Source organism: Larus michahellis, chromosome 19 (genome assembly GCF_964199755.1).
Source record: "Larus michahellis chromosome 19, bLarMic1.1, whole genome shotgun sequence".
Classification (NCBI taxonomy): Eukaryota; Metazoa; Chordata; class Aves; order Charadriiformes; family Laridae; genus Larus; species Larus michahellis.
Genome location: NC_133914.1, coordinates 5,467,274 through 5,483,506, shown reverse-complemented (window position 1 = coordinate 5,483,506; position 16,233 = coordinate 5,467,274). Strand labels below are relative to the sequence as shown.

Sequence of the window (16,233 nt, the reverse complement as noted above, 5' to 3'; positions counted from 1 at the left end):
TTCAAAAGAGCAAACCAAATGCAGTTCAGCGCAGTTTGTACGCTGGCAGGATGTAACATTCTCCCCTATCCTTGGCTCACTTGCATGCACGTCGTCTCCTTCCAGATACTTCTAGATGTGGACATACGGTTGCCCGACATCCCGCTGCCGCCGATCCAGGCCAGCTGCAGCCCTCCTCCTCCAGCTGAGTCCGTTCCCCACTCCCAGAGAAAAAGGAAAGGTACGTTGGGCAGGCAAAGGGGTCTGAAACGGGCTGCAGCCGCTGCGTGTGGGAGGGAGGGGATGCTGGCTGGGTTCAAGTCCTTCTCTTGGGGGCTGGCGTCCCGCCTGTGGCGCCCACAGCCCGGCATTCACACAAGCGGTGCCTTCTCTCCCGCATGCTCGAGCAGAAATGAGGAAGATCCTCTGATGACCCTGATGGAGCCTTGGCCTTTGGCCTTGCCCTTCCCAAACTAGGCCGCGGGTCTCTTAGAGAAGCCCTTTAGCTTGCTTCTGGGGGACTCTGATTTGTGTCTCCTGTGCCATTCCTCAGGATGGGCTCTTCTTTCCTCCCTTCCCTTCTTACCCCAACTCTTTCACTTTACAGCACCGGCCTTGACACCTCAAGAGGGCGAAGAGGGGTTCCCATGCTACCGGCACAATTCAAAGACGCTAGTGCGTCCAGGCCCTAAAACCGCCCCGGTCCCACAGACGGTGCCTCCTCCTCCCCAAAGTGCCCGACTCCTCACTAACAGCATTGACTGTAAGTACCCTTCCTCGTCTGTCTTAAACTCGCGGTGCCAGGCACATCTACTGCTCTCTTCCTGACTTGTCTGTATCTATCCCAGCAGCATCGGGCTGGGAGCACGCCAACGCTTAGTTGCCCCTTCTCGCAAGGCAAGCCAACTCATATGGGGCACATCTCCCTGGAAGCTCAGGTGCTGCACCATCGGCAGCCAGCGTGCTTTCAGGGGGTGCTCAAGCACGGCAAACAGGGGTAAACGGAGCCTTGCGCAGGCACCCCTTCACTGGGAGAGACTGGGGCCTGATGGCCCACTACAGCTATGGCACCTGCGGCTCCTTTCTCCTTCCCCTCCTCTGCCGTAGTGGCGTGCAGCGCTGCACTGCTCTCCACTGCCTTCAAGGAGTCAAGCCCTTTCCTTGGCGGAGAGGGAGCGGGATAAATACTCTGCGTTTTGCGTCTCTCTAGCCATCTGTGAAGCTGGCGGTGCCCCTTTCTCAGAGCTGGAGCCAGTATTGGAGAGATGCACCCCAGAGCAGCTCCATCGCATCGAGGAACGTAACCACGTGAGTGCCTGGGCCTGGGGAAGGGCTGGTGGCACGCGGGAGGGACGTTCTCTCCTCACCTGCCGTAGCTGAAGAGTCAAGAACAGCGCTCTTTAGAACAAGAGCTGGCCTTCGCTAGTCCTCACTTCCTGCGGTTGCCATCTGCCCCTCTCTTGCTGCAACCTGGTCACGAAGCCGCCTTGCCCTCGCTGGTATTCCAGCCCCACTGGCACTAGCTGTTCTCGAGGGAGAGGGGAGCGATGGTCTCAGGGGGGAGCCCAGATTACGTCTGCGTTTCTTTCAGGCCCTCATTGAGTCTACGGATCGACTGTGGCACATCCACTGTCTCCGAGACTTCAAGAACCAGAAGCCAGAAGCGTTTGAGTCCTGGCGCCACTTGTACCTTCGCCTGCACGAGGCACGAGAGCAGCGGCTGCTCATGTTAGCCCAGAAGATCGGCTCAGCTCACAGCAACAAAGGTAAGGGAGGGCTGAACGATGACAGAGGGCTCTGGGAATGCTGCCTCGGGGACGTCTTTGTGTGGGGAAGGTCTTCTGGAGTGCCTGGTTCAAATCTAGCCCAATTTAGGACTTGCTTAACCCTCTGTTCTCTACTAAGACAAGCACTGAGGAGCCTCCTTTCTCATAAGCTGCATCTGACCAATCTTTCCCTTGGGTCTCCTACAGGGCAAGCAGCCAAAACTCTGTTTCTGGCCTCTCCACCAAAGGCCCCTCGGGACGTGCGAAGGAGACAAAAGAAGTGGGAAACTGGGGGACCTCTTCCGCCACAGAAGACCAAGTCAGTATTTGTCCGTAGCGCCTTGCTCTTACGCATGCCTTACCCTGAAATGTCTGTTCCATCTCTCTTTCAGAATAAAACCCGTCTTGGGCACCGCCAGCAAAAGACACGCTCACGGGAGTGAGGAGAAGTCCTATGATGGGCCCAGCACCAGCACTGCCCACTCTGTCCCACCTCCAGCAACCACCTTCTCCTCCCGTGACCCCAGGAAACCACCAGTCAAAAGTAAGTACAAACCCCAGAACATCCCTTGGCCTCCTCCAGCTCCTCCTTTGCAAACGCCTGAATCCGCTCTTTCTGTGCAAGACAAATCCTGCCTCTGCAGGAGGGGGGTCGTCTTGGTGGCCTCTCTCCTCTCCTCTCCATAAGGAGAGGCTAAAGGCTCTGCAAAGTCCTTGCACGAGAAAAAGCACAGGCAAACGTGCCATTCAGCTGCCTGCTCGCTGACGACTGTCTCAGCCTGTCCTAATGCTACGCCTGAGGCACAAACCCTGCCTTGCCCCTCCTGACAGCCCGCGGTGTCTCTCCACCTCTTGGCAACCATGAAATTGTCCTGCAGCTCCCTTGGCAAGGAAGCAGGGAGACGTTCACCACAGACCTGTGCTCTTGCCCTGCAGAAAGCCCAGTGGGCTCTCCTCCGTGGGTGACCTCAAAATACCACAGGTCGTGGCCAAAGAGCACACGCTTACGCCTGCCCTGCTTCTGCTTGGCCAGGGCTGCACCTTGGAATTGCTCTCTGCTCTCCCAGGCTGTGGCTGCTTCTCCTGCTTCCGCCTGCGCGGGACAGGGTCCATTTTCCCCACAATCCCAGCTTTGCAATGCACGGACGGGGGAGAGGTGCTTGGAGCTTCCTGACATTGGACAAGCACTGAGGAGCCTCCTTTCTCATAAGCTGCATCTGAGCAACGTTTCCCTTTGGTCTCCTACAGGGCAAGCAGCCAAAACTCTGTTTCTGGCCTCTCCACCAAAGGCCCCTCGGGACGAAGGAAGGACACAAGAGAAGTCTGGCACTGGGGGAGCTCTTCTGCCACAGAAGACCAAGTGAGTAGCTCTCAGTACCGCTTGCTCTTCCGGGTGCCTTCGCCTCAACTCTCTGTTCCATAATAAAACCTGTCCTGTGCACTTCTAGCAAAAGCCACGCTCCTGGGAGTGAGGGCAAGGCCCACGATGGGCCCAGCACCACCACTGCCCACTCTGTCCCATCTTTGGGCAGGACCGTGTTCTCCTCCTGGTTTCCTGAGCCCAAGAAACCACCAGCCAAGAGTAAGTACAAACCGCAGAACATCCCCTGGCCTCCTAGAGCTCCTCCTTTACAAAGGCACAAATCTGCTGTTTCTGCGGCAAGGGAAATCCCGGCTCTGCAGGAGGGGGGTCGTGTTGGCGGCCTCTCTCCTCTCCTCTCCTCTCCTCTCCTCTCCTCTCCTCTCCTCTCCTCTCCTCTCCTCTCCTCTCCTCTCCTCTCCTCTCCTCTCCTCTCCTCTCCTCTCCCTAAGGAGAGGCTAAAGGCTCTGCAAAGTTGCCCCTTGGAATTGCTCTCTGCTCCCCTACTCTGTGCCTGCTGCTTTCATGGGAGGGAGTTGGGCTTCACTTGTGGGTTTTTTGCGTTCTCTCTTGCAGAAATTGCACCCATCATGGCCAAGGCTGTCAAAGACTTCAAAAACAGGTTCTCTCGGTAAGAACTTTGCCGGCCAGGCCTGGCACTTTCCCTCTCGCGGACAAGTGGCACCGAAGGAGGAGAAGGTCCCCAAACAGCCCTTTTCTTCGGACTCTGGGGAGGCTGCAGCTTTGTCATCTGGCAAAAGAAAGCTGTACGGAATCTCCCGGCACAAAAACCTGGGAAGTCTCGGCACCGGTGGAGAGTGGCAGATCCAGAGACCAGTTACTGGTTAACCTCTTAATACGTTATTAAATGGTTTTCATTACTATTTTGCCCCTTGTCATTTTTGCCCTCATCAAGGTACGGTCCCCCCTAACAGCAATGCTGGGGGCAATACCCACACCCGAGTATGCCGCTCTCGGGTTCATTAAGGGCCAGTTGAGCAGCGCCCAAGATTGGCTTGGGGACTCAGCTTTGCCCCGGTCAGCGCGCACAGACAGCTCCGCCGGCTCGGCCTTTGGCAGCCACGGAACCAGCAGCAGAGCTGCTCCAGAGCTGCCACCAACAACAGCCTCCACTACCGCCACCTTCTCCCAGACAGCCAAGGCCTGGGGCAGACAACATGCCTTGCGGCAGGACAATCTCTCCCCTTTACCACCCGCACGCACCCCGCAGCGCTAACAGAGAGCACGGCTCCCTCGGCACATGGCCTGGCTCTGCCCACACCCGTCCTCTGCTGGCACCACCTCTGCCTGAGCTCCCTTTCAAGGCAGACGTGACCCACAGGACCAAACGCTCACCACACAATCACACAATGGTGGGGATGGGAAGGCACCTCTGGACATCATCCCCTCCAACCCCCTGACACAGCACGGTCACCCACAGCAGGTGGCACAGGAACGCCTCCAGGCGGCTTGGGAATGTCTCCAGAGATGGAGACTCCCCCACCTCTCTGGGCAGCCTGTGCCAGGGCTCTGCCACCCTCACAGCAAAGAAGGTCCTCCTCATGTTGGGACGGAACTTCCCATGCTCAAGTTTGTGCCTGTTGTCCCTTGTCCTGTCCCCGGGCACCACTGAGAAGAGCCTGGCCCCATCCTCCTGACACCCACCCTGTCAGTATTTAGAAGCGTTGATAAGATCCCCCCTCGGTCGTCTTTTTTCCAGACTGAAGAGACCCAAATCCCTCAGCCTTTCCTCAGCAGAGAGATGTTCCAGTCCCCTCAGCGTCTTGGCAGCCCTTTGCTGTCCCCTCTCCAGCAGTTCCCTGTCCTTCTTGACCCGGGGAGCCCAGAACTGGACCCAGCACTCCAGATGTGGCCTCCCCAGGGCAGCACAGAGGGGGAGGATGACCTCCCTCCACCTGCTGGCCACGCTCTTCTTGATGCACCCCAGGATGCCACTGGCCTTCTTGGTCACCAGGGCCCATTGCTGGCTCATGGTCACCCTGTCGTCCCCCAGGACTCCCAGGTCTCTTACCACAGAAAAAGGTCTCTCTCCACAGTAGCCCTTCCATGCTCCAGGCTCCACCACCTCTCTGCACACAGCGGGAAGCCAGGCAGGTCCGTTCCATCGGGAGCAAAGCCCACAAGGCTCAGGGCAGCCACCGCTGCCAGGCAGGGATCGATGCCGCAATGTGCCCAGCCCTGTCCTCACCTCAGGACCGGAGAACCTGCCTGCCCATGCCAGAACCACCCATGGGTGCTGCCTCTGCACTGACACCCTCGGCTCTGCCCTCGCAGGAGCACAGAGAGGGAACAGCCATCACCATAAGTTTATTCCAGTTGCAGGATGTATTTAGGTGACGTTTCACTTCTAGGTCACCCTACAGAGCAGCACGCAGAGCCTGCTGAAAGCCGAGGGCATCGCCTGGGTACAGGGACAGCCACCACAGAAGCAGCGCTGCTGAAATCACACAGCGGGGCTTATTCCATACGAGAGCGAATAGACATTTCTGCACATGGGGAAAGGGCCCAGGGAAAAAACTTCCCATCTGGGCCACTCTGACGCCCAACGCTGCAGCCTTCCCCATCCCTCCCTGGGCACCAACTCCCGGGGCAACGGGACACAGCCCTGCCCTCGCAGGACACACCGAATGCAAATACAGTTGGAGTCGCTTCTGGGCTCAAAACCAAGAAGTTGCTTTTCTCCATCAAAAGAAAACAGGACTATTTCCCCATTTCTTCTTTCTTCCACTTCCTGCTGCCAGGAGCTGGGCGCCATGCTGTGATGTCACCGTGATACAACGCAGGTGTCATGGTGACCCTGGAGAACTTCCCAGGCCACTGGTGCCATGGCCCTTCATCCTGCTGACCGGCAGCACCTTACCCTGGTCGGGGAAAGGGCCGCACCTGGGAACTGCAGCCAAGCCATGGAAAGAGAAATTAAAACGGAGCCGCTCTCACCAGAGGCATCCTGGGCTTCCAACCCAGAGCAGCCACATTTCTGGGCGGCTTCAACCTCTCACCACCACCCAGGAGGTGATACGGGAGCAGCTTGGGATGCTGCCACTGGACCTCTTGAAGAAGAAAACACCCTTCAAGGTGTGCCTGAGGAATTCTGGGTCCCCATCATGCAATTTTGTTTCTCAGAGACCTGTGAAAAGGTCAGCCAGTCTCCAGCCCCCTCCTTCCTCTACAAGCTCTGGAAGATCGTCGGCAGCCCTGACTTCCAGTCCATCTGGTGGGGCGACAATGGAAACTGCGTGGTGATCGCAGAAAAGCTCTTTAGAAAGGAAGTGCTGGGGAGGAGCGGACCCCTGAAGGTCTTTGAAACCACCTCCGTGAGAGGCTTCGTGCTCCATCTGAAGCTCCATGGATTCTGCAAAATGGAAGGGGATTCTCTGATTTCCATCTCCATCGAGGAGCTGCAAGCAGTAGCAGCAGCGGGGGCTGCTCTGGGCAAGGTACGTCCCTTCCTCCGCACACCAAAGAACCCTCGGGGCATTCAGGGGGGAGAGGTTCATGGTCAGATAAAAGAAGCCTTTACAAGGCAGGAGATGGGGATGGGAGCAAAGGGCCTGATTGTGTCTCGCAGGTCATTTTCAGGGATTCTCCACGCAGGATTTCGCAGGAGCAGAAATGCTGACAATATAGATTTGGAGTATTTCTGCTTACTTTGAATCTGTGAACCCAAAAGACAGTCCCATCGTATTGTGCTTTTTTTGTGCTTGCTCTGTATCTGGCTGCACCAAAAGTTTCAATCTTCTTGTGGCGTCTGCTGAATGCTGACAAGATACACGTCAACATCAGCATTATTCCTGACACAGCCGTTCCACGCTGACGTGCCTGAAAACTAGTGGTATTTGGCTTTGTCCACCAGCTTTTGGGCTTTTGAAAACCCTACGCTTCTCTGCTCCCAACTGCCAAAAACACAGGGGTGGTTATGACTTAACAAAACCCTGCCCTAACATTTTATTCAGCCAAAACTTGAGGTTCAAAATGCCCCAGAGAGTCCTTTTTACAAAGTCGTGTTTGTCTTTGCTGATGCAGATGCTCAGTTATCACATCGCTGTCTTTCTCCTTCTTGCCATAATGGCAACTAACTCCTCTCCTTTGCATTTTGTAGCTGCTCTTCTACTACAAACCCCTTTTTTAAGAGAGAGAACCCCAACCTCCTCAGCACATTTACACAAAGTGCTGGCGAGAGAAGGAGAGCCCCAGCTCCTTCCCCACTGGGCACCAAGATGAAGGAAGAGCAGCTGAGAAAGAGGCAACATGACGGTCAAGCAGCAGTAGGAGCTGCGGAGAAGGAGACCACCACCCAGACATCCGCAACCACCAGCTCCACACCGACCGAGCCACGGGCTGACACAACTGCCCAGATGGGCAGTGCCGGTCCAGCCCCACCAAAACGGCACTGCAGCCACAGCAGTCCCTTCACACCAGCCGTGGGACACCCCACACGTCCACTGTGGCAGCCAGATTTAGCTGCTATGCAGGTCCCCCGAGCTCCATGGCTGGTGATGGGCATGCTGGCAGCAACTTCTACCCTTCCCATGCCAGGGCCACCATGTGGCCAAGCTCCAACCCACTGCTACTGCCCAGCCTGCATTTGGGGACCAAATGCCACAGCTGCCCCCAACTGGGTTGGACCCCAATGGGAATGGGAATAGAAACAGCAGAGATCGTTGGCAGCAAGTAAGCATCAAGAGGTAGAAAGACATAGTATAGGAATAAGTAATAATAGTATGTTGTTTGTTGTTCTCAATAATAAATCTTTTCAAGTTGTCTTGTCCTGTCTCTACGGTCTCACAGTCACTGTCTCAACACCCGGCGTGGGGTGGCCTTCAGGGACATGACGGGTTTGGGTCCAGCGCCGCAAAGCCAAAGGCCCCAGGCACTAGCACTGCACTCAGCAAAACCCAGCAAACGGCCAACCTGGGGCTAATCCAGGAGCTGCACCAGCACCCAGGGCTACTCAACCCAAACCAATCCCTCACAGCTCTTGGGGAGTCCATGCCCCTTCAGTACAACTTGTCCAGAAGGATGCTGTGAGGGACACCATCAAAAGCCTTACCGATACCCAGAAAAACTGCATGCGCCATCTTCTCTTCATCCACAAGGTGGGTGACACGGTAGAAGGATAACTCCTTCCTGGACTCCTTTGCCCTTTGGGACTGCCTCCCAAGGGACTCTCCTAACCAAGCCCCTCAACAGACCAAAGTCTGCCGTGTAGAAACACAAGGTAGCAGTTCTGCTGACTTCCTTCTTACTTCTCCCAGAATTGAAAACTATAATTTCATGACTGCTGTGTCCAAGACAGCCTCCAACCATCACATCAACCACAAGTCCTTCTCTGTTCGCAAACAACAGGTCCATTTGTGTGCCTTCCCTAGTTGGCTCCCTCACCTGCTGTGTCAAGAAGTTCTCTTCCACACACTCCTAGACTGTTTCCTCACCGCTGAATTGTATTTCCAGGAGACAGCTGGTAAGTTCAAGTCCTCCATGAGAACAAGGGCTAGCCTTCGTGAGACTTCTAGCTACTTACAGAATATTTCTTTCATCTGCCCCTTCATCCTGGTTGGGTGGTTGTCCTGGTCTATAGCAGACTCCCACCACGATATCTGCCTTGTTGGCCTTCCCCCTGATCCTTAAACACTCAACCTTTTAATCACCATTGTTGTCACCACCGGCTCTAGACAGTCAAAGCAGTCCCAGCTGCTGGTGCTGGAAGGGGCCTCTCCAACGACCCTGGTCATACAAACCTACTCATTTCAGCGTGTCCATGGGAAGATCTCTTCGTTAAGCATGTACTTCATCTAAGAGCAACTCCTCCAAGCGAGCATACGAGCTGGGAAGCTCTTTGGGGCCAGCTCTGCCTCCTCCCCTATCAAACCCCCACAAGGCAACAGACCCTCCCAGGACACCCCTCGATGCTCAGGGTCTGCTTAATATCATAGAATGGTCGAGGTTGGAAGGGACCTTTAAGAACATCGAGTCCAACCATCAACCCAACGCTGCCAAAGCCACCACTAAACCATGTCCCTAGCACCACGTCTGCCCGGCTTTTAAATACCTCCAGGGATGGCGACTCCACCACTGCCCTGTCACCCCATGCAAAGGTCCTTTGGAGCAAATGGCGTTAGCTCAGCATGGAGGGAGACGTGGGTGTGCTCCAGAGCTCTGCATATGCCATATATATTTTTTTATATATACATATAAATAAATACCAGCATATTTACGTATCGCTTGGTACTGGTGCCACATCCATCCGCACCCTTGCGACGAATGGTACAATTGCCATTTCGGGTCATTTACATTGAGTATCTGATCTCGGCTCATAAAATAAGCCAGCTAATGAAGTCTTCTCCAGACATCCATTACGATTCTATAATGCAAATTTTATGTAAAAATGTAGTGAGTTTCCTCATTGAATTAACAGTACAGACCTGTAGCGGACTTTTACATCCACTTTGGTGGCCGCAGGAGCGCTCCAGGCATCCCCCTGGGGAGCGATGCACTGGGAAAGCAAAGTAAGGCAAGACCGAGCGTGGCCCCCCGGTGACAGGGGACAGACACCTCCCCCCCAGTTTGGGAAATCTGCACATCCCATCACACCATAAAACCCACAGAACAGCCGCTTTGCTGATTTGTAAAGTGGCATTCGCAAGCCACCAGTGCCCTTGGAAGACGAAAGCAGGAAAAACCCCCGTGCCTCAATTTCCCCTTTGTAAAAGGAGAAGGATAAAAGTCAGTTCTTGATAATGACAAGGTTATACTTGTCATTAACCTTGTACCTCCCTGGGGCATCCACAAAGATTATGGTACAGTAATGCAATGCCAACGCAACGCCAACGCAACGCCAACCCAACGCCAACCCAACGCCAACACAACGCCAACCCAACGCCAACCCAACGCCAACGCAACAAGGCCAGGCCGGTTAGCTGCTGCCACATATCTGGCTCCAGCTGGCCAGCCCTGTGCTTACATGGGATAAATCCTGGGTGCCGCAGCCAGTCCCATCTCCCGTTGCAGAGGAGAAGGAGCTGAATGAGCAAGGTAAGGGCTGCAGCACTTCCATGGAGGTGGGGACGGAGCAGGACAGAGCCACCTGCGGGGCCAGCGCGATCCCCGGGGCGGCAGCACTCACCCAGGCAGAGTTGGACTGGTTGAGCTGGTTGAGCATGACGATGGAGGTGCAGCCGTAGTCATACACCAACCGCCAGAAGTCGGTGGTGGTGTTCTGCAGCGGGTGCAGGGTGACGATGAAGGCAGCGCTCTTGGTGTAGCTCTGCAGAGAGGGAAGACGAGCACCATTAAGGACATGGCCCCTGCTGTCACACCCCAAAAAAACAGTGCAAACAGAAGATGAGTGCCACCAAAGCCATCTTCTCCATGCTTGAGCAGAGCTGGCCTCCCTGGCACAGCCTTGGTCCCTCCGTGCCCTGGTGCTGGGGAGATGCTATAAAAACAGGGTCTAAGTGGTCCCTGCCCTTAGTGGGGATGAAAGCACCCACTTTCTGCTCTCGGCTCTCACAGGGAAGGGTGTTTCACTCAAATAACTGGGTTTCCCAGATCATAGAATTGTAGAATGGTGCAGGTTGGAAGGGACCTTAAAGCCCACCCAGTGCCAACCCCTGCCCTGGGCAGGGACACCTCCCACCAGCCCAGGTTGCTCCAAGCCCCGTCCAACCTGGCCTTGAACCCCTCCAGGGATGGGGCAGCCACAGCTTCTCTGGGCAACCTGGGCCAGGGGCTCACCGCCCTCACAGCCAAGAATTTCTTCCTCGGATCTCATCTATATCTCCCCTCTCTCAGTTTAAACCGTTCCCCCTCGTCCCATGGCTCCCCTCCCTGCTCCAGAGTCCCTCCCCAGCTTTCCTGGAGCCCCTTTAGGGACTGGAAGGGACTGGAAGGTCTCCCCGGAGCCTTCTCTTCTCCAGGCTGAACCCCCCCAGCTCTCTCAGCCTGTCCTCACAGCAGAGGGGCTCCAGCCCTCAGATCATCTTTGCGGCCCTTTGCTGGACCCGTTCCAACAGGTCCATGTCCTTCTTGTGCTGAGGGCTCCAGAGCTGGACGCAGTATGTCACCTTTGAGCCAAGAACAAGCAGAAGCCATGGTTGCCAGATGGACCCAGCACCCAGCTCTGCAGCCCGGTCCTGAGCGAAAGCATCACCCCCAGCATCACCCCCACAGCACCCCAACGCCTCCGGGCACCGAGAGCAGCAAAGAGACCTCGGGGTCAATGGTCTTTTCTGGGAGGAAAGGAAACCCGAATGAAAGAACCCTGGAGACTGCAAGAGGGAAGGGGGATAAAAAGTGATTGTATTTCTCGTTCGTGCTTTGAACGAGATTTGTCCCCTTGGTCATCCCGATGCCAGCTTGCCGAGGGATGGGGAGCCCACGGCCGGGCTCAGCGCTGCATCAATCAGACTTTTAAATTAACGTACTTCAGCTCAAGCCTCCTCAGACACAGGAATAGAGCAGAAAATGCCCTGTACCCACGAATTAGCACAGCTCTACACTGCCGGGGAGTCCTCTGGCTGCTGCAAAACCTCCTCACTTCTCTCGTGGAAAAGCCCTTATCAAACCTTTCCCCCTGCTCCATCCATGGGGCAGCATCATGAGCCCTGGCTCACCGCAGCCGGCTCTCGGCGAGAGCTTTCCACCCTCGAGCAGGACGAGGAGAGCAGGGGGGCGAGGGGGATTTCATCAGGTGTTGACCGGGCACCCGCAATCCTTCGGCACCCATGTAAACGAGGGCAGCCGGCGCGGAGCAGAGCCTCCGTCAACCCTGCCACCAGCACTGCCACGGCACCGGTGATGGGCAGCACGGACCAACCTCATCTGACAGACGGACGGACTGAGCAAACCGCTTTGGCACTTAAAGAAAATGAGCTCTTTCCGCCCCTGCCCAGAGAGGGAAATGGGTTTTATCCCTTCAGCAGAATTCCATCCAAAAGGCTTTTTCTGTCTGTAAAGAAATTTCTATTCTCTGACCCCGCAGCAGAGATTAAGGGAGGCTCAGTGATGTATAAAAATAAAAAGGATATGCAAACACCAAGCAAGCTGGAAACAAAGCTCCCAGCCCACGATAGCCAAAGCCTGCAGGCCACCGGCTGCTCCCCAGCCGCCAGCAGCCTCCTCTGCTTTACAACCTGCTTTTTGCTGCGAGAGCAGGTAACGGGGAGACAAGATCTGCACGAAGATAAATCACCCGGGGGCTAAAAAAATGCAGGGCTCAGCCTGAGGCCGGCGCTCAGCTGCGACCAGGAGGGTTCGGGGAAGGTGCCCGGGGTGCAGCGGGGCTCAGCTCTGCCCGTGCAAAGCACCCCGGCTCGGTTCAAGGCGAGGAAAGTGGGTTTGGTGATAAATGACCCATCGCTCGGCGCTGGCTTGGAGCCCGCAGCATCCTCTCCGCTGTGCTTTGCGGGCTTGGGCAGGTAGGAAATAGCTTTGCCGTTACGGGCGTCATTTCTGACCGCCACGGGGCGATGCGCAGTGGCTTCAGGACCAGTTCAGACCCCCCGAATGGCCCTGGGAGAACAGGCAGGAGGATGCCCAGCAGGGTGCTGGCAGCACATGGGGGTGCTTGGTGCCACCAACCCCTCCCAGAGCTTCCGCTCCCTCCTGTGCTTCATTTTGCTATGAAATAAATGAAGACCCTTCATGCGCAGCTTGTAAGAGCAGGTGAAAAACTCTTTCAAAACAAGCAAGTTGGTGCTACACGAAAAAGGGGTGAAGGACCCCGCTACAATGGTCCCAGCCCTTCCTCTCCCTGCACGCAGCTGGGGGTTGCCACGTGCCTTCACGCCCTTGTGCAAAATCAGGATGTAAATTCAAAGCAAGCAAGGTTTCGCCACGAAAAACCACCCAAGGCAACCCAACCCGGCCCCTTCCCTCCCCGCAGCACGCTCACATCGGTTAAGGCCGCGTTGATGTAGTTGTTGCTGTCTCCGTCCACGGAGATGAGGAAGGGAAGGCATCGGTCGGGCGGCAGGACGTCCATGCTGCGGTTCCTCTCCCGGTTGCGGGGCAGGAGGGCGATGCTGCACTCCTCCACGTCCAGGTGGGGAGTCACCGAGTTCAGGGTCTGCGGGGACACGTTGCCCCCCTTAGCTCCCCTCCTGCCTACACCAGGGCCAGCCACCCCTGCCAGAGCCCACCGGTCCCAGCAGAGGTGGGGACCAGGAGGGTGAGAAGCCAAGGGGGTGTCCCGGGGGGGACACGCAGAGGTTTTGGGGCCGCTCACCTGAAACTCCTCCCGCAGCTGTGAGGAGTTGCTCTGCGGCTCTATCCTCACCATCTCCTTGTAGGTGGGTTTGAACTCGTTGGCGGGGATGCTGGTCTCCCCACACAGGCAGGCTTCCAGGATGGCGTCGTGAATGAAGACGTACTGCTCCTTTCGGGGACGGGAGGAAAAGGGAGAGGGCTGAGCCTCCCCAACCTGCTGGTGACAGCAGCCCCAGGTGTCCCCGGCTGTCCCCGATGCCCGCTCACCTCCGTCTGTATCATGTTGATCCTCCGCGAGCACAGGGTCTTCACGCAGTTGTAGATGTCCACGACACCTTCGCACTCAGCCATGTCCAACATAACGTCCAGGACGATGTAGCAGCCAGTTCTCCCCGTGCCGGCACTGGGGACGCAAGAGGAAAACATGGCAAATGCATTCCCAGTCCGCCCAGCATCCACATGCCGGTGGGCATGGAGCTAGGGCTGTGTGGGAGAGGGCTCGACGTGGGGTCCCTGCCCCTCAACGCTGGAGCAGTGGGGTCCAGGTGGGGCTGCTGGGACCTCACACACCTCCGAAACTACGGCCCAGTTCTGCCTTAAACCACCCACCCAAACACCCCACTGCAGCAGCTGGGGGGATGTGTGATGTTCAGGCTGCGGGTGGGAGGGTGGGCACCCGCATCTGTTCATTTTTAATAAGTTCATTTTTACTTTAAGACAGCAAAACACAGGCTTTTTTGCAACAAAACCTGCAGCTAAACCATCTGAGTGCCAACACTCCTCCGGGATCCCATCCCAAAAGGGCCGAGGAGGATGCTCAGCACCAACCCCTGGGAGCGCAGGGAGGTGCCCCCAGCACAGAGCGGGGGCTGAATTCCCCCCGGGAGACCCTCAGGTTAAGGCTGAGCCCAACAGAATGCCCAGAGCCAGACAATCCGGCAGCGATATCCCAAATCCTGGCCTGGATGGACTCACAGCCAAAGGCCTACTGATGCTGTGACTCCCCCCGCGACGCGTCGGGAACGGAACCGCTCCCCCGGCTCCTCTCCTACAAAGTCTTTTCCAGTGAAATACTAATTTCTGGGACTGATGAATCACTCGTCATGATTATCAGTGATTACAGGCTACGGGCACTAATCGCGCTGGCTGTTGCCGGTGAATGAATACTGATGAGGCAATTGACAGGGTGAAATCAAATAAAAAAAAATAAATCCCTCCCGCTCATCAGCTCCTCCTTGTTTGCCCAGCCATTAACCCGTCACGCGGGAATGCCTGCTCAGGGGACAGAAAGCCATCGCTCCCGCTCAGACGTGCCACCGGTGTCCTCCCAGCTCTGGTGTCGCGGTGGCTGAGTCCCGCGGGGACAGCCCTGTGGGCAACCCTGGGAACGGGGCTGTCCCTCTGTCCCTCCCCGCCTCTCCCTTCCGCCAGACCCAACGTCCTGACCACCAGCAGCGATGAAGCTGCCTGTCCCCCTGTGCCACTCTCGCCGTGGGGACAGAGCTGTGTCATCAGTAATGGGTGTTGGGGCAGCCCCCAAAAAAGTGCTGCTCGCCGCTTGTCCCCTGGACCAGCTGCAGCCCCCCGCTCCCTGCTGCCACCAGCCCAGTGGTGACATTTTACAGCTGGATGCCATTGTAGAGGGACATCCAACCCCACGCCGTCAGCCTCGGTGCCTTCCCTGCCCCAGCCTTTCCTTGCTGTCAACCCAATTTATACATTTCATATCTCCCTGCTGAATATTTGAGCATCATTCGGAGCCAGAGGCTGAGCACCCACCCAAGACACAGCATGATCTCCCCCGGGGCCACCCATACCCCCTCCCCAAACCCCATCCCGGATCCCCCCGCAGCCGGCTCTGCCCCACGGCCACCCGCATACCTGCAGTGGATGACGATGGGGCCGGCGTCAGGCGGCGTGGACGCCTTCACCCTGCGGATGAAGGCCAGCAGCCCCGTGGCGTGGTAGGGGACACCGTGCTCAGGCCACGATGTGAAGTGGAACTGCTTCACCTCGTGCCGGGCCGAGTAGCCCCGCTGCAAGGGAAGGGTGAGATGGAATGAGGGTGCGTGGGGGAGGGCAAAGCCACCCAAACACCTAATTTTCTTGGGGATCCACGATTTTGTTCAGCATCCAGCCAGATGGACCACACAGCGGTCGGCTGCTTCGGCAGCCCCACAGCCCCCTCCTCCTCTCTGCAAGGGGGTTAAAAATCAGCCGAGGAGGAAGAGGTGGAGGAGGCAGCAGCCATGGGTCTCATTCATTAAGCATCTTTGCTACCTGCCCTGTAATTAGGCAGGGGGGTTGGAACTAGATGATCTTTAAGGTCCCTTCCAACCTGAACCACTCTTGTGATTAAGGAGCAAATCGCACCGGCTCCGTTCCCAGGTACCACGCTGGAGAGTAATGGCCACACAACCTACGCTCCAGCCCGGAGGAGAAAAAAGCATCCTTCACCCCCGTTGCAACTACACGGTGCTCACGCGGAAATTAAATACTCGCTCACTGCCGAAACCAAAGCAGGACTGAGCCGCTCACCCCGGCGGAGGGTGCAGAGCCGGGGAAAAGGCAAAGGAAGAAGCTACTGGCATCCCTGGGGCTCAGGCTTGCACCTCAACCAGGGATGGAAGCCCCATGATGGGGTAAATAAATAGGGTATTGGGAAATGCCAATCTGGCGATGGCTAGAGATGCCCAAGGCGGTCGGTTCTCTGCCTGCAAGGGCAGGGTCGGGCAGGTCGCGGCCGGCAGCAGCAGGACCGTACCCTCTCCAGAGCGAAGGTGCGGACGGCGTACTCGGCCAGCGTCTCCGACTTCACCAGGGTGATCTTGATGTCCCCGTACATCTCGGAGTCATCCGGCCAATATTTGGAGCATTTCACCTGCAAGGAGAAGACGGGAC

The 16,233-nt window shown here is 56.7% G+C and overlaps 1 protein-coding gene across 4 annotated transcripts in view; it reads right to left on the bottom strand.

Moving 5' to 3' along the window:
* PTPRU (protein tyrosine phosphatase receptor type U) overlaps positions 1-16,233 on the bottom strand; it is a 153,679-nt gene that overhangs the window by 83,442 nt on the left and 54,004 nt on the right. For all 4 annotated transcript variants that reach the window (XM_074563050.1, XM_074563051.1, XM_074563052.1 and 1 more), the window contains 6 exons: positions 16,097-16,213; positions 15,214-15,368; positions 13,600-13,735; positions 13,352-13,501; positions 13,019-13,192; positions 10,250-10,390 (listed from right to left, as the gene is read on the bottom strand). In XM_074563050.1, the coding sequence (XP_074419151.1) occupies positions 10,250-10,390; positions 13,019-13,192; positions 13,352-13,501; positions 13,600-13,735; positions 15,214-15,368; positions 16,097-16,213 (873 nt within the window). The remainder of the gene's footprint in view (positions 1-10,249; positions 10,391-13,018; positions 13,193-13,351; positions 13,502-13,599; positions 13,736-15,213; positions 15,369-16,096; positions 16,214-16,233) is intronic.